Genomic DNA, 22,656 nt, shown 5'->3' on the forward strand with positions numbered 1-22,656 from the left:
TGTTTCCATTACTGGCAGAAGGTCCTGCTTCCAGGACTGCATAGACATGAACTGGCAATACAAGAGAGTCCTTCTAGAAATGTACATGCCGAAGTGTTCCTTCTTGTGCTTCTGAAGAGCCATGGAAAAAGGCAAATAGTATTAAATATGACTTTATCGTCTCACATTAGACATTGACAACTGCATTGTCACCATCTAAGATCAGGAGTCTGCCTGAGGAATGCATTACTGCAAGGTAAACTCCTTGGCACGGCTGAATTTCCCAGCATACTATTCTTAGAATTTTTATTTTTCAGAGTAGCTTGATTCTAATTCATTATGAACAGAAGTATCATCCAACTCCCACTAAAACCAAGTTGAACAGGCTTCAGAGTACTCAAAATCAAGTGCTTCATTGTCAAACCTTACTTTAACAGAAAGCTGGTCATTTTCCAATGTTTAATAAGAAGATTATATTGCCCAGTGCACAAATTCAGAACAAGTCTTTATATAACATAAGAATAAATAAAAGCAAGATTAATTAGTAAAGAGCAAAATGAAGCCTTTTTTCCCCATGGACCTATGCTGTATGTCTCCTCTCTTCCGCAGAGACTCCAGTCCCATATCCCCTATGATAGACCTACAACAATATGACTTTCCACATCTACCATGTCTACCTTAAATTTTTCCAAATCTTCCACATATTCCTTGAACATACACACATAACTAGCTGCCTTCCTTCCCCAGGCACACTTACCATTGCAAGACACCTGCACACCCATTTACTTCTGCAGGATGCCAGTTCAGTCTTGCATCCCCTACAGTGATGTGCACAGGACACGCTCCAGCTGCCAGCTGGGCAACAATCAGCACATGTTGCCTCTAGTCCAGAGAAAACAAACACAATGAGTGGCTGGGCAGACGAAACAGGATAAGGGCTGAACTGTTCTTACCTCTCCTCTTGATGGAAGCATGAATGAGTCTCTTCTATCCAGACACTACTGTAAATAAAAACTCCAAATACCTCTGTCAAATTTGAATCAACAGGCTCAACAGTTAATAAGGTAGGGCCTGATAGAGCTGCCCAAGCAGAGTGATTCCATCACTTTTACAGAGGAAAGACAAGCAAGAAGCCCAAACAATATGAAAGAAGGAACCACCCTGCAGATTCAAGATAATGCCCTTAGGTGTATGCTTGATATAAACATTATTTTAGGTGAATATCTGAACAAGGCATATGGTATATACACAATTAAAACTGCTTATAGGAAATGTGCATTAGAGACACTTCTGTCATCTGAACTCAAACAGGAGCCATGGGTAAATATATACAGCATGACTTTCCACTGAAGCCAACTCACTGCAGCTCTTGGCCAAGGGGTAGACCTTTTAGTCTTCATGTAAAGTGCCTGTGAACCACAAAGGGCTGTCCTCGTGAAGGCATCGAGGCCATGAATTACAAACTTCAGTAAGAAGCACCTTTAAGTACTTGCACAAAGACGTTATGACAATTATTGCATGAGTAGGTAGACCAGAAGCCTGCTTTTCATTCAGTTAGAAGAGCCCCCATGCTGCTCTCCCCTCCTCTCCCTTTGCATCTTGTCATAACAAGACTTGGCAGGAGAGATCTGGGATTGCTATGTGGACAGGGAGATAGCAAGGATGACAAAGAAGTACTGACTTCAACCTCTAGAGAGTACAAAGTTAACTTATTAACAGTTAACAACATAAATTTGCCAGAGTCCAAGTGCAGCCCCAGGAGTGTGGAACTCTATCCCCAGCTCTGACACAGCCCAAGGGTGAGCTATGTAACTCGGTCTCTGGCTTTGGGGACACAAAACGGGCTTCTACACCTGCCTACATAAGCACAGAGTACAACTGCGCAATCAGTAAAAACTTGAGATGAAATGCAATGGGTTTGCATTTTTTGTAAAAACTAAATTAAAACACTCATGAGTATTGTCTTTATTGCAAAATTAAGCCTCCAACCTTAACTGAACTCCAACTCCAACTACAGAAGACCAAGCTGCAGGATTTATGCAACATACAGGCTTCAAGAAATTTCTTAATATACAATAATCTTCTAGAACAGGGGAAAATATGCAACATCAAAACATTTTTTTTGAAGTACACTAATCCTTGGATTTGATTGCTAGAATTAACTCTAAATACTTGATACTCATAAAGCAACTAGTATATTAAAGACAGTAAGTCAGGAATGCAATGCCTTGTGTTGATCTAACAACCTACATTGCTGAAGTTTAGAAGCAGAGTTCTACTTCAGAGATAAAATGAATGAAGACATATACAAACAGCTGAAAAAATTATATACAGTTGGTAGAGGGAGATTTTTCCTGAAGGATTATCATAGCCTAAATATTTCTTTAAGCCCTACCCTAACAGTAGTTGACCCAGTATTGTTGGAGATGATGTATTTACTTAAAAATAGAATAATCCAGCTACACAACTGATGCAGAACAAGGCACTATAAAGTCTGGACCCTGAACCAAAAGGATTTCGGAGCTTTTTTCTCCCCCTGTATTTTCTCCCTGCCTTCAATAGGCTGAACAACTGGTGTTAAAAATTTCAGGAGGAAAAGACTGTTGATTACCATTAACTAAGAGAGTTCCTGCAGCCTAGTTTCTTGTGGAAAAAGGATGAGTCAAGGAAGTGGGAGACAAAAAAGGTGCAAGACCACATAAATACATTTTGCCAAGGAAAATAGATTGGGTAGCAAAAATAGTGGTTAGAAGTTCTGGATAGCTTACACCACACATTTCTGCTTACTATTGTAATGAAACAAGTTCCGATACCAAAGCTTGCTGCACGTAACTATCAGCTTAACCTACCTGCAACTCATACCCTACCTGAGGTCAACAGGATTACTGCAAACAAGGATATATTTTACATTCTAATATTAATCCAAAATTAAATCAATACATTACCAAGATGCATTTTCTCTAAAGTTTGTTTTTTCTCATGTCCACAGACTGCAACTCCTTTTGTCCTGTGCTACTCTATGTATTTATTCTAGCCTGGAACACTGTCTAGGCTTTGCAGGACCCTGCATGTGGACTAATAGCATACCTTCAATTAAGCAAGAAGTTTTACTGTGCTCAGCAGGAGTACTAAATGGAGTACAGATTGTAGAATACAGCCTACTGCGCCCATTTTACATCTAAAAGCTTTATTCCTCTCTGTCCACAGAAAGCAGTTTGTGCCTATCATTAGACGCATGTGTTGCAAGAATTGTGATTCAGCTTCACTATATGAGGATCATATTTCAACAGTTGCTTCATTTGAAATCAGGCTGGCTTGGAGACAATTTTGAGGTTTTGTGTGGCAACAGCGGAAAGGCAAGATAAATATACAGGAAACACAAGAATAGGGGGATTTTTATCACTTCACAGAAAATGAGACTTGGTTCAGTCGAGGAAACCATCTTCCAGACTGCTTTATGGAGGAAAACAGTGGTAAGTGCCACCTGCAAAGCCTCATAGCAGTAATGAACATCTTATAAATACCAACACAGAACTTCCACTGCAGAAAATTTAAAACAGAGGCTGTGACAAATCAAAATTTTACTCAGTATTATGAGAAATTACAGTACGAAGACAGCAGTCTTCATACTGTAATGGTTTGCAACTTACATTGCCTTTATTATAAAGATTCTTTTGTTCTGCACTTCAACATCTGGTCTAATGTACTTTATTCCACTGTGCTTTTGGAAAATATGCTGCGGTCACTGACCATGTTTAACACATTGCTAAAATATGTCACATGCACAGAGTAGTACTTGCCCACAGTGCTATCCACCTAATGGCCAAATCGGTCTGCTTGGAACCTTACAGTAAGCGTAATTAATAACATCTCTGGTGTACGGGAAATGCCTATCGCTTTTTAAAAAAAAATACAAAATAAGCTGAATTTTTCATTCAGCTTTGATAACCATAACTACTCTCTTTTGGGAATTTGCACACAAGGTCAGAACAACTCTACATCCATAGGCGTGTTACAAATTAGCTCTGTGAATGGGACTTCCCGTAGGTCAGATAGCTCCTTCTGGACTTTGGCATAATAACTGAATTTCCCTTAGCTATCAGCACAGGATTGCCTGCAAAACAGAGGTTCCTAGTGAATATACTATTTTTAACCAGTGACCTTCTTTAACCACCTGGGTCACTTGCTACTGTGAAAAGGTTTTGAGGTGGCCCCCCCCACAAATGTAGGGTAAAATCCTAAATTTAAGACAACCAGTCTCAGTGCCTGTATCAGAATCCCTCCAAGTAAGTTTGCTGACTTTGTGGGCATTGTGCTGGGAAACACAAACCTGCCTATCGAAGGGACCATCACCACACAGCTGCACTGTTGCTAAGTATGTGCCTATCAGGCAAGCATTTGCAAGCATAAAATCTCATCTTTGAAATTGGAATCAACATTTCTGACACTAACACCTTCTGCAGCTATATTTGCACTGGTTCAATTCTTGTAGTATTGCGAAAAAAAGCCTAGGGCAACACAAGGAAGACACTGTGGCACTCAACTCACCCAGTACGCAAAAAATGCCCAACCTTCATTTGAATTTCATTGTTTTGTTCGGATCAGTGTTAAAAACATAGTTAAAACCTGATTACATTCTAGAAACAGTGGAAAAAGAGACAGAAAGATCTAGCAACACATCCCTCCTGGAATTTCAATTACGTGTAACATCTATCTGTATTTGCCTCTGTTCTCCTTAACCAGTGAGATCTGCCAATACCTTAAAACCTGTAAATAAGCCTGACTGCAGCTTATAAGCACAATAGCCAGTCCCTGAGAACAGGGAAAGTCTCCACTTCCTGAAGTTACCTCCAGTTAAAATAACTTCCACATCTGTGAAAACAGGTTTGAACAATCCTAAATCACTGATCAAAAAATATGAGTAAAAAGCACAATTTATATTGCATGTTACAAGCCATTAAACTTCAGAAGAGGTCCACATCCTTCTACGTCAATACCCATCCATATTTTTTCTAAACTTGCATAGGCCAGATCTTTGGACTTTATTTTACAAAAGAAAAGTCCAGATAAAACAGATACCTGACATGCTTATGTCAACAGGTACAGGATCTTCCTAGTATCACAACTTTCTACTTTGCAGAAACCATCTAGTTTACCCTGCTTTAGCACTGGTACACGCAGAAGGGAGAAGGGGCTTTAGCTAAGACTGAAGGACTAGCACAGAGAAATTGGTGAATTTTGCTAAATATTGATACGCACGTCAATATTTTGATTTGGCCCCAGCTGGTCACCACTCCCAACAATTTGGGCATTACAGCATAGATCCAGCACCCCAATGGGTGACACTGTTCCCACAGTTAGCTGGGCCTCTGAGATAAAAGGAAAGGTTTATGAACTCCTCAGACTGACACTCACTTTATAAATTCGTTTCCCGAGGCAGCAATATTCTGTGCAGATAGGATGGTGAAATTATTTATAAGTTGTGTATTTGACAAGTCTCTACATGAAACATGTATGAATGTTTCCAGCTCACCACTTAATGCAAACACAAGTGCACACAGACTTCCACCACAGTTTGTTAAAGAGTATTCAGCAATATACTCCACTCCGCTCATCCCTCTCCCATGTAAAAACTTGAAATATTTTACTCTAAAAGCTAGTTTCAAAGTGTGGATGAGGGAGAATACAGCCACTGAGAGCTTTCAGGTCCAAGCCTACTACAAACCCATTCACTGTTCAACTATGTACGGAGCATGTTATATTACTGACATTTCTACAAATCAGGATTAAAACCATTCACTGGATTAATACAAACTGCCTCTAATCCAACTAAGCACAATGGATATTGCACCTTTCGTGAGCTTTCTCATTTTTCCTGTTTCAGCTACAGCCTTTTTAACTGAGACACTTCCAGCTCCAGTACTCTGCCAAGAGAGGAATGAGGAACTCGGGCAGCTCACTATTTCTGACCACAAGAAGAAATCCCATCCTCTCAGGCTGTCTGAAACAAGACTCACTAGAAAATATCAACATGAGAATTATACAACTGGTCAAGCAACCTGTTCATCCCATACTCTCAGGACTGAATTTCAGGTGCTCTAGGTTAAAAAGTTAGCGGGTCCTGCTAAATTAAGAGATGTGTGTGTTTGCTGCAAGAATTAGAAATCTGTAAGCGAGCAACGGTGGCTCCAGGCTGGCAAATAATCCTCCGTTGTACTCCAACCTTAAGAGGCAGAACTCCCTACCAGACAGATCATCATATATCAAGGAGAACTCAAAACATTCTTTGCTGCTGGTGAACCAGAAAGCAGAATATCAGTTAGTAAGAAAATTGTAATTCTTCCACAACTCCTTTTACCAACTAACACTAAGGCAATCTATAAATTAAAAAGCTACATTCTGTGAAGACTAAGCAGGTATTCTATAAGAGAAAAACAGATCAGAGGAAAACCTAATTAATTTTCAGTGTACCATGACTAATCTTGGCATATATGGTACTGGAATAGCAATCACCGAGTACAAATGAAAACAGTGTTGAACCCTGTCCTATTTTTAATCAGATGAAAGCCACAAACCTAGCCATGCTTCTGCTTAGTGTTGCATTTTTCTTCTACCCTGATAGCTTTTACAGCTGGAGAAATAGCTACTTACAGCACTATTCTGCTGTAAAAAAATTATTGCTACTTACAGCTACTGGGATTATAGTCGAGTATGTCCCAGAAAAGGAGGTCTGGTGGAGGCAAGCTAAGAACATTTCCGTGGGACGTTTAACCCTTTCCAATCTGTATCAGTTCCTCTGAGTGAAGATGTGCTTTGAAATTCTTGATCACCATTTATGTGGTATTAAACTATATTTGCAAGGTTATGCAGCAAGCCAGTGGCAGAGAAGGAAACAGAACTCTGAAGACCAATTCCAAACAAACAAAAAAAAAATTTATATGGTCCGTGACATTATTTTTAATGACATTTGAAGGCAATATACTAGTGCTGCTAATGTGATGGTATATTTCCCCCTCATTAGTTCTGCCATACAGAGCTATTTTTATTAATACCACAAAGAATTCACAAAAGCTGTTCTACACAAATAGCAGCTCACAGTTCAAAGAATTTCCTCACTTAACAGTGCTTTTTGTATGCATTAAACAAAAATACCGTTAGTCACATTTTAACCTAGACATTTTAGTATTTTTAATCATAGCCTGGAGTGTGGAAATGAATGCATACGTATTAACTCAAATTTGATAAGCCCAGTTTTTAGCCAGGTCAGCATGCAATATAATGTTACAAAAATAAGACTTATTTTGTAACAACATTCAAGGTGCACGCGTGCTGAGAAAGGTGCAAGCTCTCTCTCCTGTCCTCCACTCCTCTTCCCTCAGCTTCTCACTTACCGATTCTTGGGAACCAAGAGAAGGGTGGAAGTAGAAGCCTAACTGCTGTTTTAAATGCCTTCTCTTCTCCCCAGTAAAGCAACACTCATCACCACATGCTTCATCCAAGAAATAACCTAATACTATAAGGATGAGAGGTGGAGTGTCAGAGATATTCACTCTTTGAGAATATAATATTTCATGAGAGCTAACTGGTATTTCAACTCATAAGGAACTTCCTTGCTTATTTCCCAACAGAAGAATAAGCATACTTGTCTCTCGCTGGCCATTTTTCACAGATACGCTAGCACTTCTTACAAAAACCCTTCTATGACTTCCTTTGCTCAACCCAACCCAGAAGTAAAGAAGCAAAATTCCAGTCTCCAATCACAATTAAAATAACGCTAATCGCCATCAAGAGATACGAGTTCGTTCCTCCTTTGGAAGTAGGCATGCAGAAAAGGACACACCTTTGGAGTGTTTCCCCGAAGGCCTCTTGGGTAATGACTCCTCAATGGAATGTGTTGATGTATGTAGTACGTTTTCCAAACTGTTACTGACACTGTTGATGGGGGTCTCGGACCTTGGAGCGACCTGGAAAGAAAAAAACACAAAAATCCAATAAATAAACTGAGGGAATGCGCAAACATCACACCTTCCTCCGGAGTGAGCAGAACCACTTTGAAAGCAGTTAGGAGCCGTTGCTTCTTTTAGAACCAAGGGGTGTTACTATTGATATTCCACAAGTAACAGTTCAGGGAAGTTTTAGTCAGCAGCTATTCACAAATCTAGATTATCTTGGCTAATCTATAAAGCTACTTAAAGCATAATTATTTTTTAAACAATAGTCACACAGCAGTCAATTGTAGAGGTATTGCAAGACCCTTAACCTCTCCACACTGCAGTTCTTAACTTTTCAACAAGAAAACTAGGGGAAAAGGGCTTGGAAAATATCATTTTTATGTCACCTATCTACACAGATGCAGGCTCAAAGCATTTCAAAGTATTTCCACAGAGAAATACTACGAGGAATGAATTCCAATTTAGCAAAAAAATAGTTTCCTCGTCTTTACCATTTAAAAGCCTGCTATCATGATCATATTTCAATGAAAAACTGCACACCAAAAACGCCCAAGCAGAAGGCTGCATCATCAAAACAGACTTCACCGCCCAATAGTACCTTCTAAGCTGCATTTAGCATAAGAAAACATATTTTCACCATTACTTAAAACTACAGAAACAAACGTAAGTCATTAGAAAAAGGCAAATTGAACACTGCCCACTTCAGCTGCTGTCCACAAGAGCATTCACAATTATGTAGCAAGACAAAAACTTCTATTACTTGTAGTATAACATTCAACGCCTGCCTCATAAGCAAGGCAATTACTTTCTTGTTTTCTAGGTAATGAGAAGCAGAAGTGGATGAACAGTTACATTAGCAGTACTGAACACAGGGTTTAAGTATCTGAAAGAGGAAAGTGTGCTTTAAAGAGGTAGTTAAGACTAACAAAAGCACTCCAGTGCATTACTTGAATTTCAATTGCCACATTCTGAACCAACGTGAAATCCTGGTATGGAGAGTTGTAATTAGAATTTAACATGGATTTCAGCCTTTCACAAATCACAGGGGAAAATGTGCATCTCGACATAACAAAAGAAACTATCTTTTATTCATGGTAACTAATACCAGCGACTACAGGTCCCTGTAAGGAAAAAGGCTCACTCAGATCGTGATTACTTGAGACAGTGCCATGAGTTAGGACAATTTACGCTTAAACTAATACTTGCTCACCCTACCATTAGCCTTACACATTGACATCAATTGGAATACACAATGCAAGTCAGAAACAGCACATCCCTATCTCCATACAATTACCTATTGTAAGCTCCATTTTAAGACTGACGTTTATAGATTATACGCAGTTTAAGGCAGTAGCACAAGTGAAAGACTCGGTATACTTCACATCCATAAAAAAGCTTATATGTGCAAAGAAATCAATCCAGAAAGACAGATGAGTGTCAGAAGAAAGCAGGATTACAAGCACCTGCTTCTCTTTTCAGCACTGTTAGTCTCCTTTTTGATCAAAAATAAAGTTTACTTGCATGCTTCTTCAGCACAGCTTTCCACCAATAACAAAAACTTAGCAGCAAGCTCTCACATGAGAAAGACCAGCCATTAAACTTAAAGCCTGGGGGGAGGGTGGGGAGTAGTTTAAGTCTCCTTGCCAAAGTCGGTCTTTACCAAAGCTTATCTCACACTGTCTCTCCCGGAGCTCATGCAACTCTCCCTCCAGTGGACTGCTGCTGAGAGGCAGTTCCAGCGGACTGAGCAACGACACCACCGTCCTCCTGGCAATGGAGATTTCAGCAGAGCAACCGAGTAACAGAGCAAGCTAGAAAATTAGATTCAGGCAAGACTAGGTTGTCCTAAATAACCAGGTCCCAAATATTCAGAACAATCAGCAAATATAAACATTTATGGTACTGGAAACTGAGTAAGAACATAGCCACATGGTTTCAGAAAAATCTCTCAACAAGCAGTTTGTTACGATATATTGCCTCCTATCTTGTATTCCCTTCTCTCCACTATCCTTACAATTGCATTGCGTGCAGTTTAAAATTTGCATTTTGTTTATACATAACCTCCAATTCTTTCCATAAAGATTTAATTTTTATATACTTGGTAAAGATTAATTTAGCCCATATGTCTTGACTGACTGAGCTCATATACTATCTGATTCAGTCACACATCAAAGCAAAGCAGTTTCAAATTGGCCTAGAAAAATCACAAAGCTCTGATTAGTTCCAAATGGAGCGCTTTGTTAGTGAGCTGAATGGTGTTATAACCAGTGAATCTGACTGCTTAAAGCTTTCATTCCAAATTTTAAATAATCTTTTCCACTGACTTAAACATACCAATACTGCAAAGGTTTGGATTTGTTTAGCGAAAGTAAAATAATGAAAAATGTTTTGCAAATCAATGTTTTATTTCCAAAATAGTAACAGCCTTTTTTTTTTTTTTAATTTGAGGCCAAGCAAGACACAGAGGAACAATAACCCATCAGCTATGAACTGCAGAAGATACCATCCTGGGAGGGTTGGGAGAAACACTGGCAAAAGCTTAACAGTAGATGCCCAGGAAGGACTTGTCTAAATTCAGTAGAAACTCAGTGTCAGGTAAATTCTGGGAGGAATGTTTACTATACCCGAACATTACTACAGTCCCTAGTTTGGGCTCAGCACAAACAACTACCAATTAGTAGTCACTAGATTCAGAATAAAGAACAAGGCATTCCAGTGAGATAAAGATTCTGAGAACTGGTAAGCAAATTGCTTTGGACCTTTTAGGACCTGTAACGGCTCTGAAGAAAGCCAAGATGCCATTAAAGAATCAGCATCTGCTGTTCAAGAACTGTTTAAGGCTTGTTTTCTAAAGCAGGAACAGTCCCCAGTAAAGATGGATAAGCTGGCATCACAGAAGCCAGAAACGTTCAGGCTATATATCATAACAAACCACAGGAGTGACATTTTATAAATGCAGAAAAATTCACAAATCATTCAAGGTCTCAGAGGACACGGCATCAGACATTTGAACAGAAGACTTTGAATTTTTCAACTTAAATTGTTTGAGAACATCAGCAGAAACAGTCCATGAAGACTAATCAAATACAACAGCAACCCCAGAGAGTTAAAGCAATAGAAATATTCTTCACTGTACCTAGTCTTTTCCTTAGCACAGCATTTTGTAGAGGGCCAGGGAGAAGGAAAGCCCTCTGTTGCACCTATCCATAGTTTCATTAGATTATTCAAAAATTTCAAAAATTGTTTTAACATCAGAGTGGCCTGTAGGCTTATTCAATGACTCTAGAAGATGCACCACTCAAATAGGCACAGAAGAGATTCTTAAATTATTTTTACTCAACTCTAATGTTGCATCTACTCCCTCCATAGCACAGCATCTGGCTCACACATGAACTTCTGACTTTCCGGATTAAAACCTACCTTGTCTCTTGAATTTCAAGTTAAAGTAGTAGCCATAACTGAAAATAACAAACAAAATTCATCATTGCCTAATGACTAACTGAGGCTCAGCCTGAATTCTTCTGTGCCTCATTCTCCACAGCAATAAAGACAGTATCAAAACTGGTATCAGCTACCGAAAAGTGCATCCTTCCCAACAAGGGCTAGACAGAAGGATCACCGAATGCTGCCTGAAGCCCTCCACCCCCAGGAGTTATCCAGGAAGAGAAACAATTGCTTTGACTCAGGGATCAAGGACAAATGTGAAGGTATCAGAAGTCATTGCTAGCATTTTAGCCATTATCACATTTTCCCCTTCTCACCTGTCAGCAAACAATATTTTTTCAGCAAAGTGCACTGATTTTCTTCTGAGCATCAGAGATGTACTAACAGGCATAGATCTTCTTGAGACAGTAAAAAAAGTTCTAGAAAGCTCTCCAAAACCCTCGATCCATCAAAAAGCACACAGAAAAAAAACCTACACAACAAAATCACCAGGAGCAGTTACCTCAACAGGTGGTGTTTCTCTTTCAACCACTGGTACCTGAAGTGGCTCTGCCACTATCCAAGACAGCAGAAGTCAATATGGAAAATGGTAAATCTGTGAAACCAGATTCCGTAACTGTTAGCTTTGCTCCCCAGGGACAATACATAACATTTAATACAGCAAAGTCTTTCATAAAAATAACAGGACTGATAGAAGTCAAACTTAATGCGGTAAGAATTTTACCAAAACAGCAATTATATGTTCCTTTTAAAAATAACTAAACAGAATACAGAAAATACATGGTTTAATAGCAAAGTATTTGCTGACTTAGTTTGAAGTGGAGCCAATACTAACAAATCAACATAGCTTACTACCTAAAGCATAACATGACTTATAATTTAAGGAAACAATGATTTAGGATCCGAGGGAATAAAATACTGATTTCTGTACCTGGTTAGGTATGAAATTTAGGTCATGCATTACACAGGAAAAGTGAACAAAATATAAAAACAATGAGTCAGTCAAGTGAGATACCAGGGCTGCAGCTAAAAGCCACACGAACACATTCTCCCATTGATCACACAGGAAAAGTTTTTCACATGATGTTCAGTTTTCCAAAAGCGGCCAATGATATACCGGGAAAGTCCCACAGATAAATGCTTCTGCCAATACTTGCTTTTGAAGTCTCCATTAAAAAAGGTTTTTCAGAATCATAAACTGACCTCCATGTTTGAGGCTGATGCAGATAACATCTAAGAGTGCACTCAAGAATTGGTGTACTGAAGTCTGGGTGGAAAAAAACCAGTCGACTCCATTCACTCCTGCCAGTTTCATATTAGTGAGTATTAACAGCAGCTTATTTTGAGGTTAACACCAAGGTCTTTAACACAGTGAAATCCTGTTTGCAAAAATGCTCCAGCAGAAGCTTGATGGCAAGGATACAGTCCTTGCATGCTTAGGCAGATAAGCTGCGATTTCCCAATGCGGGGACGTAAGTCAGGTTCCCAAATAATTTGGAAAAAAAAAAAAGGCGTTGCTAACACTCGGATGTCAGTCTACAGATGCATGAGACTGTTCAGTAGGCCAAGTCTGAGCCAGAAACAAGAGCAACCAATGCAAAGACCTGAAACTCAAAATCTACTAAGACTACAAAACCAGGAGGAGCAAGACTGAGCAAACATCTTCCTCTTGGTAGCAACAAGCCATTAGTCTGCCCAGCTGCTTGTGAAACCATAGCCTTAGGCACCAGTTCTGCATTTACTTTATATGTGAATATCTGACTGTCCTCCCACTAGAACAACAAAATAAAAAACTACTTCTTTTGAAGATCTGGACTATTCCACAAGGATGTTTAAGGAACGCTCACAAGCACATCCAACTTTTCACATACCTAGTGAAGTCCTCATCACTGCTCCTCACTCGAATTTACACATTTAGTTGCTTTGTTGGACTGGGACATGAATGCAACTGAAAGTGCTTGGTTTGTGCTAGAAACAGCCAGGGTCTACCAAAAAAAAATCTAAGCACCAGGTGCAATCAAGTCAGCGTGTCCATGTTTCTCAACAGCTACGAAAGGTCCCATGCCTATTCTCATAGGAAGTTGGTAAAAAGGTATCCATCTTTAAACACAAAGGGTGAAGAGGCAATTCACAGTGAAATGGGATAATAGATCAGATGCTTTTGTCCTGTGAGACTATTACTGGAATGAAATGAGGCATGCAGTACTTAAATACTATGGGACAATCACACCTGCTACAAGGCTCCATTATAAATTCAGTAGAGCAGATGGACCAAAAAAGTCTGGGTTGTATTTTATTGACTAAGTCATTTCCACTGAAAATCCTTTGCTTAAAGAATTGTGAATACTTTGTTAATACTAGGAACATAAAGCTACCAGAGAGTAACTGGACTTTAATTACATTGCGCTGCGTGTTTGCCATTCAAAACAGACAGTCAAAAGAAGCATTTGAAAACACCTGGCAACTCTAGTTTGTGCAAAGATGTGCACTCACCCCGTAAGCCAAACAAGTGAAGCTGCGCTCTGCACAGAAGTTTCAGAATTCTTTAATATTAGCTAATGCAATGTTTTCTGCCACCATTACACAGTCTCCAACAGTTAACCATATGAGCTTGCTAAACAGGCAGAGTATGTGGGATTTCCCACTGAAAAGATACACTGAGTTAAAGTTTGAACTCTAAAGAGAAAAACTCTCTATAAAAGGCAACAGGAAAAAAACAAGTATTAATACAAATAAGCTACAAAACAACAGCCTGTTTCATCCACCTGATCTTCCACGATTTACTATCGCTTACTGGACAGGCTGCAACGGCAACCAGTTCACTCACACTGTGCTAATTCAAGGCACTTTAATTCTAGACTTCTGGTGCATCAGGCATATTTCAAGAGAGACAGATGACAAGAAAGATATTTTGTTTTTTCTACAAAGCAAAAAAGAAATCAAATCTGAATTTTACAAACCAATCATTAAAAACACTTCAAAATCAAAACCGATAACTGCTTATAACCAGACCTTGAGAGAGATACTTATGTTCTCTATCCCAGCACTGATGTACAAGTATGTCCCTGTTTCTTCACCCAAATGCTACCAAAAGCTAAAAGCATAGCCACCAGAAGGGAAGATTACCTTAAACTTCCCAAGAGAATTCAAAGTGTAGCATGGTCCTATCTGCTATACAAGCCTTTAGCCCTTAATGACATCTGCCTTTAAAATGTTAATACTATGTTGACTTTAGAGCTACCATACTTATGTTGCCAGCATATGGGTGAGAAATTGCCCCCACGGGGCCAGTACATACATTTGGGAGGTAAAAGGATAGTCAAAGCAGCAATTCTAAAATCTGCTGATATATAATCCAAGCAATGATACCATAAGCCCTTCCCTGGTAGAATGGTTCATTGCCACTCCAGTCTCTTCTGCAAGAATTCACATATTAACAGGGTTGGCAGAAGTTATCTGACAAGTCACAAATTCACTGAATTGATTTTCTCCCTCCTTCCCCTCCTCAATATCCACTTAAGTAATGGCTCGAGTGTAATAAAACTACTTATGGTGGAAAAAAGACGACACTGGAAAAGAATTCATAATATGCATGAAAACTGTTCACTTTCACTATTTATCATCATGACTTGGCAGGTCTTTAATTAAAATTAAGATCTTACTTTTAAGTAATTGATCTTATTATTTCTGGATCACTTCAGCTATTTACAAAAATCCTGAAACCCTATACTAGCCAGAACACCTGTTAAAAAGTTTATCCCTTCCAATGCTTATTATTGGATAATCATACCAATGAGACCAAAGGAAAAAATCTATTTTAGCATAAGGCAAGAGCAAGGAATTTAGATGTTTGCTAATTACAAAACCCATGCAAAGAAATACAGTTCTGGACCGCATCAACAACTCTTTGTTAGATTTAATACCCATTTCAAATCTAAATAGGGAACAACTTCAATTCAACCTGCTTCAGTTCTTTTGCCAAAGAGTAAAGTCAAATTCTAGTTTAAGCGTGACAATGGTTCTCATTTCTACAGACGAATTAGATCTAACATTTCTATAATAAGATTCTGCGTATTCACAGAAACTCTTATCTATACTCTTGGGAATAACATTTCTATATTTGCCTTTTTTTAGGAGAAAAAGCACTCAAGAGCAAGTAGTAAAATGGACACTGCATAGCTGAATGTAGAAGATGACTATACACATCCCTTTACCAGAGCATACTTAAGAGAAAAGTATCACAGGTACTGCAGCACTGGGAAGTCCATGGAAGAATCAGAGCTCTACCCTGCTAGAAAGAGGCAGTGCTGTATCCAATATCCAGCTAAAAGATGACAGGGTCTCAGTTTTATCAATTCAAACATTTAAAAAAAAAAAGGTAAACCAAATTGTTAAGTACTTCCAAACAAGGATGCTATTCAGTACCTTTGAAGGTAAGACACTGGAATGCTTGTTAGGTGTGGTTAACTACTGCTGGCTCTGCTTTTCCAAGCAGGATCTGCATACAGCTTGTACACTGGTTCAATTAAAACAGTTTGAAAGTCCGGTACAGTTCAAAATGTCCAACACCTTACAATAGGCATTTTTATTCCAGAAGAGGTGAGGCCTACTTCAATGTTGCTTAACTGACAACAGTTACAAGGTAATTAGTAGAAAAAAAAGAATAAATAAAAAAGTGAAGTGGAATGCACTCTTAAAACAAAAACTTCATTCAGCCTGAGCAAAAAATGGGAAAACAGTTCATGGAAAAAACATCATCATTATTAGCTCAACACAAATTTTTTGGCTGCTCTGTCCCTGATGTTTGGATGTACAGTCCATTTCCCAAGCAAACTAATTTAGGTTCTTAAATTCAAATTCATCATGTAACATATGATTAGGCAAAGTGAATTTCGTGGTAATTAATATTGTTACTACATGAGACCGTTGTCTTCCAAGGATTCCTTTATACGTTAAGCTCATTTCTGAAAATATTGCTGATTTGAGACTGAACCATTTTATCAGAATCACAAAAACTTTCAAACAAGAATATCAGTAAGAAATGAGCCAGAACTGGAAGCCTCACATTTCTTAACTGGAACATCAAGAGGCATGTGCAATCCGTGTTGCCTCAAGTACGCAGAATACTAAAAGGACATGGAAAGATTGGCACATGTCACCAGCTGGAAGCTACAAGACTTGCCCCTACAGCTCCCAAGGTTAGTTTCATGTGTTTTTGAAAATGAGATCATTCCTGAGATAGCAACTACTGATATCCATGCGTAAACACCTCTAATCCCAGCTAGCAACTGCTACTAACATGGTAATCTACTAAAGCTATGAAATACCTTCAGTGGGTTAGGAGGCTAAAAATTAGGTTTTTCATGATTTATTCTATCCCTACAAAGCTATCATAAAAGCCATAAAGGCAGCTGACATAGATCACTTAATAGCTAGATTGCTTGCTCTGTGAGGACTTAAGGACTCAGTTTCAACCCAACAAGTAATTTTTTTTTCCAACTCATCATTCCACAGATGAAATAAAAATCTCTGAATATTTCTGAAAATGGCATATGTAACTTCAATCACCTGTAGCAAACAGTGCAGAAAGGTGAAGGTATTTGAAATGGACCCCTGAGAACATCAGCTTTATACAGCTCTCAATACATAGTCTTTAGTTATATCTGAGTTTTAGATGAGCCTATGGAATTAGCACGGGTGAAAAATAGCATCTTATGCTATAAACTTGAAATAGCCATTGGTGCAGTATTTGGAAGCTGACTAGGCAAGAGCCCTTTTTCCCATTCACAAGATATCAACCTGAAACAGCCACATAACTGACTCTTATTTCCTTTCAGCCACAAACAAACTGTAGTCAGACCTACTATTTATGACCCTGGTTCTGCAGCTGAAGCCACCACCAGATCATCGCACTAACTGCACTGAAGAGCCCTTGTCAGTCAGCTAGCAAAGTAGGCACTAAGTAGCCAAAGCATTATCTTATTTCCCTGTTTTTACAGAATGATCTCAGTGAGTAGATGAAACAACTCCAAGAAATACAAGATGACAGATTCAGGAACTGAATTCAGATTCATAACTTCTCCTCTAGTTCTGGAAGTTATGTCCTCACTGTTACTAACGCATCTAGACTTCTTGAGAGGAAAAAGTTAGCCCATGCAGAGGTTCATATTATTATGTCTAGATGAGGGCCAGTATCCGAGTAGGTCCTGGTATGTCATTATCTACAAGACATAAGCCTAAGGGGTTCTGTAAAGACCAAGAATAAAAAAACCATTAAGTTTTCACCTATGGCTAAAAAAGATGTTCGTTGTCGCAAGCCGTACACACCAGAAGTCTGAATGGGTGGTTCAAGATGTTGGGAGACAGTTTTGAGTCCTTTCTTCCTGCTCTATGGGTCACAAATTCAGCAGTGGCAATTTGCCTATCAAAGCACCCGGATTTGTACATGTACAGCAGGAGACATTTGGCTTCTGGTTTTCATGTGCCCTAATGCTTCCAGCTCCAGCTCCTCTACGAAAAGAGCTGCAGTTTGCAGCTCTAAGCACTATACATCAGCACAGAAATAAGCCTTCAGATGCTAGGCTCTAAGTGCTGGCCAGAAAACCATTCCATCTCCTTTGTGGCAAAGGTATAAAAGACAGCTGAATAGGCATCTTAAGGTACAAAACCAGCCTGAAAACTCAGTTGCATCATTTCCAGTTAAAAATAAGCCCATTACAGTTAATCCCAGGAACAAAAAGACCTGATTCTTTAGATATATGCCTGGGCCTCATCTGATGACAATTTGAACTGTTTCAATTTTTAAAAACTATACAACCACCTTAGATTTTATGCCTACAAGTAAAAAGCTTGAAGAATCCACAACTCAAGTCCTGCAAGCGTTGGCACCATTCAAAACCAGAAGAAAATACAGGACAAGACAAGGGGCAGAAATTATCATCTTTACAGAGACTAAAGCTGTAGAGAGGGCAGTGTTCTCCCTACTTAGGGCAAGGAAACTTAATACTCATTTTGTACTATCAAATAGAAACCATGAATCTAATAATTACTGACCTACTTAAAGCCAGCCACAGCCACCTTCTCCTATAAAGTTAACATTCATATAATCCAAGAATAATGTCAAAAAGCACAAATTAAAGCAAAAATATATGAGCAGCTGTTTTGAGCAATTGTAGCAGACAGTAACAAACAGCAAAAAGCAGTGGTTTGCATCACTAACCAACTTCAAATGTGTTCACCTACCCCAAAGTAATATCAAGTTGGATCATATTTTAATAGGACTGACTAAGCAGAAGCTTTGTTTCTGCAAAGAGAACAAAAGCACTCTTCAACATTTTTGTTGCATCTCCCTGAATAAACAAGTTAAATGTAAATCATCAGGAATTGTAACGGCCCTCTAGTTATACAGAAAAACAGGTAGTCACACAAGCGTTAGCCCCTATTCCCACACTCAGCACAAGGGAAACGCTGAAGGATAACTAGCGCTGTTCACAAAGAGCTCCCTATTTGCATGCCATTACACATCCACTCCCTTCCAGCTTCCAAAAGTTTCTCAGGACCTCAGATGGTGACCACTTCTCCAGCTCATTTTCTAAGGATGAGCTCAAAGAGGTTTGCGCTTGAGAATTTAGGAGCAGCATTCATACAATTTAACACACAGCGTTGACTTCAAGAACCAGCTTAGCGTAGCTCAAGCTGTAGTAAAGCAACAGGAGTGATGAGAAACTGCTGGCTCTGGGGAAGAAATTCTCCTCCAATTCTGAAGAGGATGAAGAGCGCAGGACTCTTGGCAGGCAGCAGCCCAGCGCAGCTCACTTTCTCTTGACATCTGCATTGTTTTTTTCTAGGTGATGTTACAACACAAGTATTGTCACAACATAACTTGGTAACATCACAAGATCTAAGTCCACAGTGTTGGAATTTATTTGTGCATATTTAAACAGGGCTGAATGGAGAAAGACATTGTTTTTTCCATTTGCTTCATCCAACTCCTGTTTTAAGCCAACTGCTTACTCTAAAAGTAGCAAAATTACCCAGCTATCAACATCAAAAAAAAATTAACCATCTTAAAAAAGAAACCTGCATCTGTTCAAACAAAATGCATATTCCAGAGACTGTCAAAGTCACCTTTTTTGTTCCCTCTCAACTATTCTGTACTTAGCGACCAGTATTCTTCAACACCAATTTCTTAAAAAAAAAAAAGTATTTTTAAAGAGACAACCCTTCAATGTGTTCAGAAGAAAAAAAACCAATAATCAAATGACTGCCCTGTATGCCTTATTGCTGGCACGAAAAATGGTAGGATGGATTCTCCGTCCATCTTAGATTGACATAAATAGTGCCGGAGTTTTTCAGCTACCTAAATCGTGCATATTTGTGAAGCTTTGAAAGCATTCTCTAAAGAATGTTCCTGCCTGTGTAATTTTTTTTGTTTTGCTCATCTTGTTTTGGGAAAACTTGTATATGATCTACAGTCTTTCCTTTCAAACCTAGGGTCCATGCATCTTTTGAATAAGGAAAGTTGCAAGTAGTTAAGTATCTGAAAGGAAGCTCTTTCTGGTTTTAATTATACCCTTCCACATTCTGTGTGGAAATATTCTTTCCATCTATATTTTATTCACGTAGAGGTTTAAAATGAATAAAGAGGCATTCCCATACCCTGTTCTTTCCCCTTAAAACAAAATGTCAGGAACAAGCACTGTTTAAAGACATAGGAAGGGAAGATTAAGAGAAATATGAAGTTTACTAATACTCATCTAAATTTTACAATTAAAGCAGCAGTATTCAAAGAAACACTAAATTGGAAGGAAATTTGTATTCAGGGGAAGACCGAGCATGTATTTGTGTCTCGGTCTGAAATTTAATGCTCAACTTAATAGAATCTGTACTGAGCCCTCAGAAACAGCTTTATTTAGGATAGTACTCCAATATAGAGATTTTCATAGCCTTTAGGTATACACCGTTTTTCCCAACAGAAGGGTAACATAGTTATTTGTTGACTGAGTCCTACATCCTCAAAAGCTACAGCCTGTTAACTGATCACATGCACCCACTTAGCTGGTACTTAGTTTGAACTTTAAAGCAGGTTAAATTCAGTCAAGAATACAGTTTGACTCCCTAATGTGTAGCAGGCTAAGAGCACTTAAGCAGTCAGTAACATATCTAATTACTAACAGCGCAACTTAAAATGTTACTGCCTAGCTTAATTGCTGGCAATTGAACGAACGAACAAGAAGTTAATGACGGTGAACCACTGACACCAGGATCAACACCCAAGAGATTCAGGGTGACAGGCAACCACAACATTTAAGTTTAGTAGTAGAAACTCAGAATGTTTGCCATCACGTTCGTCTAAACAAAACCCAGACTCACCAAGATGCCTTTGCCACTGGACAGCTACTCCCAAAGAGGATCCTTCTTTCCAACTTCTTCCAGGGAAACTTTTAAACAGATGCTTGTTCCCGAATCTAGACATATTACAAGTTTGTTTCCCCTACCATATCACTTGCCTTCCATACAACTGGCAGGACTGCCCCCTCAGCAAGTGTACTGCCAGAAGCAATCAGTTAAGGTTTACACTGCTGCCTGTTGATCAGCTTGTGAACCCCTTCTCACTTAAATGTCACGAGCCCATAAAAACTCCATGCATCCCCTCTTTTCGCCCTCAGCTGACCATCCCCATCATCAACCAAGCAAACGATCTCCGCCAGTCTCTTAGGCTACCATTTATCACTAGAATGCCTGTACTAAAAGAAAGCTTTAAAATCGTTGTTGAGGACACAACCCAGTGCCCTGCAGCAGTGCCATGGTGGTGTGCAAAAGCAGGATACCCACCTTGTGGCAGCCAGGATAGGTTGCCATGGTGTTGAGGGTAGAGGTGCTGGGATTCTTGCTGGTGCTGGCCATGATATTCTGGATCTGGGTGAGCTCTTGCCTCAGCACCTGTTTCTGGTGGAAGCTGAATGCAGGGTGGTTGGATGCCATTGTGAAGAGCAACAGGAACTCATCCCCTGTGCGGCCCTCATTGAGTTGTAGTCCATAGTTGTTGATGACCGAATCGATGTGGGTGAGGGTACGGAAGAGGACCCCGGCCGCCTCTCGGTGGGCAGACCCGAGCAGGGCGAGAGAGACCAAAAGTTTGCTGCGTACCACCTCGTCCGTCAGGTTGGTGAGGCTCCCCAGGTCGGCGGGGTTGTTGGCCTTGATTTCGGAGTCGCGCAGGGAGTGGTAGTCCTTGCGGGCCAGGTCCTCCAGGCAGGCACCCAGGAAGCGCAGCTCCAGCGGGATGCAGAGGTCCAGGAGGCCGCAGAGGAACTCCACACGCTGCGGGGAGGGCAGCTCGGAGAACCAGCGGTACACGCCGTCCCGCTGCAGCCGCGGGCACCGCTTCTCCACCATGGTGCTTCGCCGACCCCCGGCCCGGAGGGAGCACACCCTGCTGGGGGCAGCGGCGGCGAGGGCGGGCGGCAGCGCCCCGAGGGGGGCCCGCAAGGCCGGCGCCCCGACACCCCCCAAGCGGCCCCCTCCGCGCTCCCGCCCCCCCGGCAAACCCGCCCCCCGGGGGGCGAGGGGGCCCGGCGGCGAGGAGCGCGGGGGGCAGCCCCCGGCGGCGGGCAGGGCCGGGCCGGGTCCCCCCGAGGGTGGCCGCCGGCGGCGCCGGGGGAGCAGGCCCGAGCGCTGAGGCGCGGCCTGGCCGCGGGGTCCCCGCCCGGCAGGGCCCGGCGGCCCCGAGCAGGCCTCTGCGCTCCCGCGTCCTCCCTCACGGGGCGGCTCCTTCTCTCAGCCGGGCGCCGGCTGCCTCCATCCTCCGCGCAAGCCCGTCCCGCCGCGCTGGGCCCCGCCGCCGCCGGAGCCGCCCCGCCGCCGCCACAACCGCGGGAAATAATCCCTGGCTGGAAGGCAGCGAGCAGGCGGAGGGGGACGGGTCCGCGGCGGAGGGATCCCGCGGTGAGGAGTCCCAGCCGGGAGCGGAGCGGGGGGGAGAGAGAGAGGAAGGAGCGATGGAGCGCCTTCACTCCCGGCCTGACCCCGCGGCGGGCCCCACCCACCGCCCTGCCGATTGGCCGAGCCGTCTACTCGCACCTGGGGATTGGCTGCCAGCACGCTCCCCCCACCCCCTTCCTCGCGTACCGGAGCGGGGTCTAGGGGGCTTGTCAATCGCCAGCTTTTAGCCTCCTTTAATCCCGCCCCTAGCGCTGATTGGTCGAAGGGACGCTTAAATAGGAGAGGGGCGGGAACAACCGCCTTTTGTGTGCGGCCGTGTCTTGGTGGCGGGGCGCGG

At 41.1% G+C, this 22,656-nt stretch overlaps 1 protein-coding gene across 1 annotated transcript in view; it reads right to left on the minus strand.

Moving 5' to 3' along the window:
* Nucleotides 1-21,938, minus strand: part of ZCCHC14 (zinc finger CCHC-type containing 14) — a 52,656-nt gene extending 30,718 nt beyond the window's left edge. The window contains exons 1-2 of the mRNA XM_075161559.1: nt 21,210-21,938; nt 7,820-7,943 (exon numbers count right to left, since the gene is read on the minus strand). Of these exons, the coding sequence (XP_075017660.1) occupies nt 7,820-7,943; nt 21,210-21,773 (688 nt within the window). The 5' untranslated portion in view covers nt 21,774-21,938. The remainder of the gene's footprint in view (nt 1-7,819; nt 7,944-21,209) is intronic.
* Between the last annotated feature and the right edge of the window lie 718 nt (nt 21,939-22,656).

Source organism: Calonectris borealis, chromosome 12 (genome assembly GCF_964195595.1).
Source record: "Calonectris borealis chromosome 12, bCalBor7.hap1.2, whole genome shotgun sequence".
NCBI classification, from domain to species: Eukaryota; Metazoa; Chordata; class Aves; order Procellariiformes; family Procellariidae; genus Calonectris; species Calonectris borealis.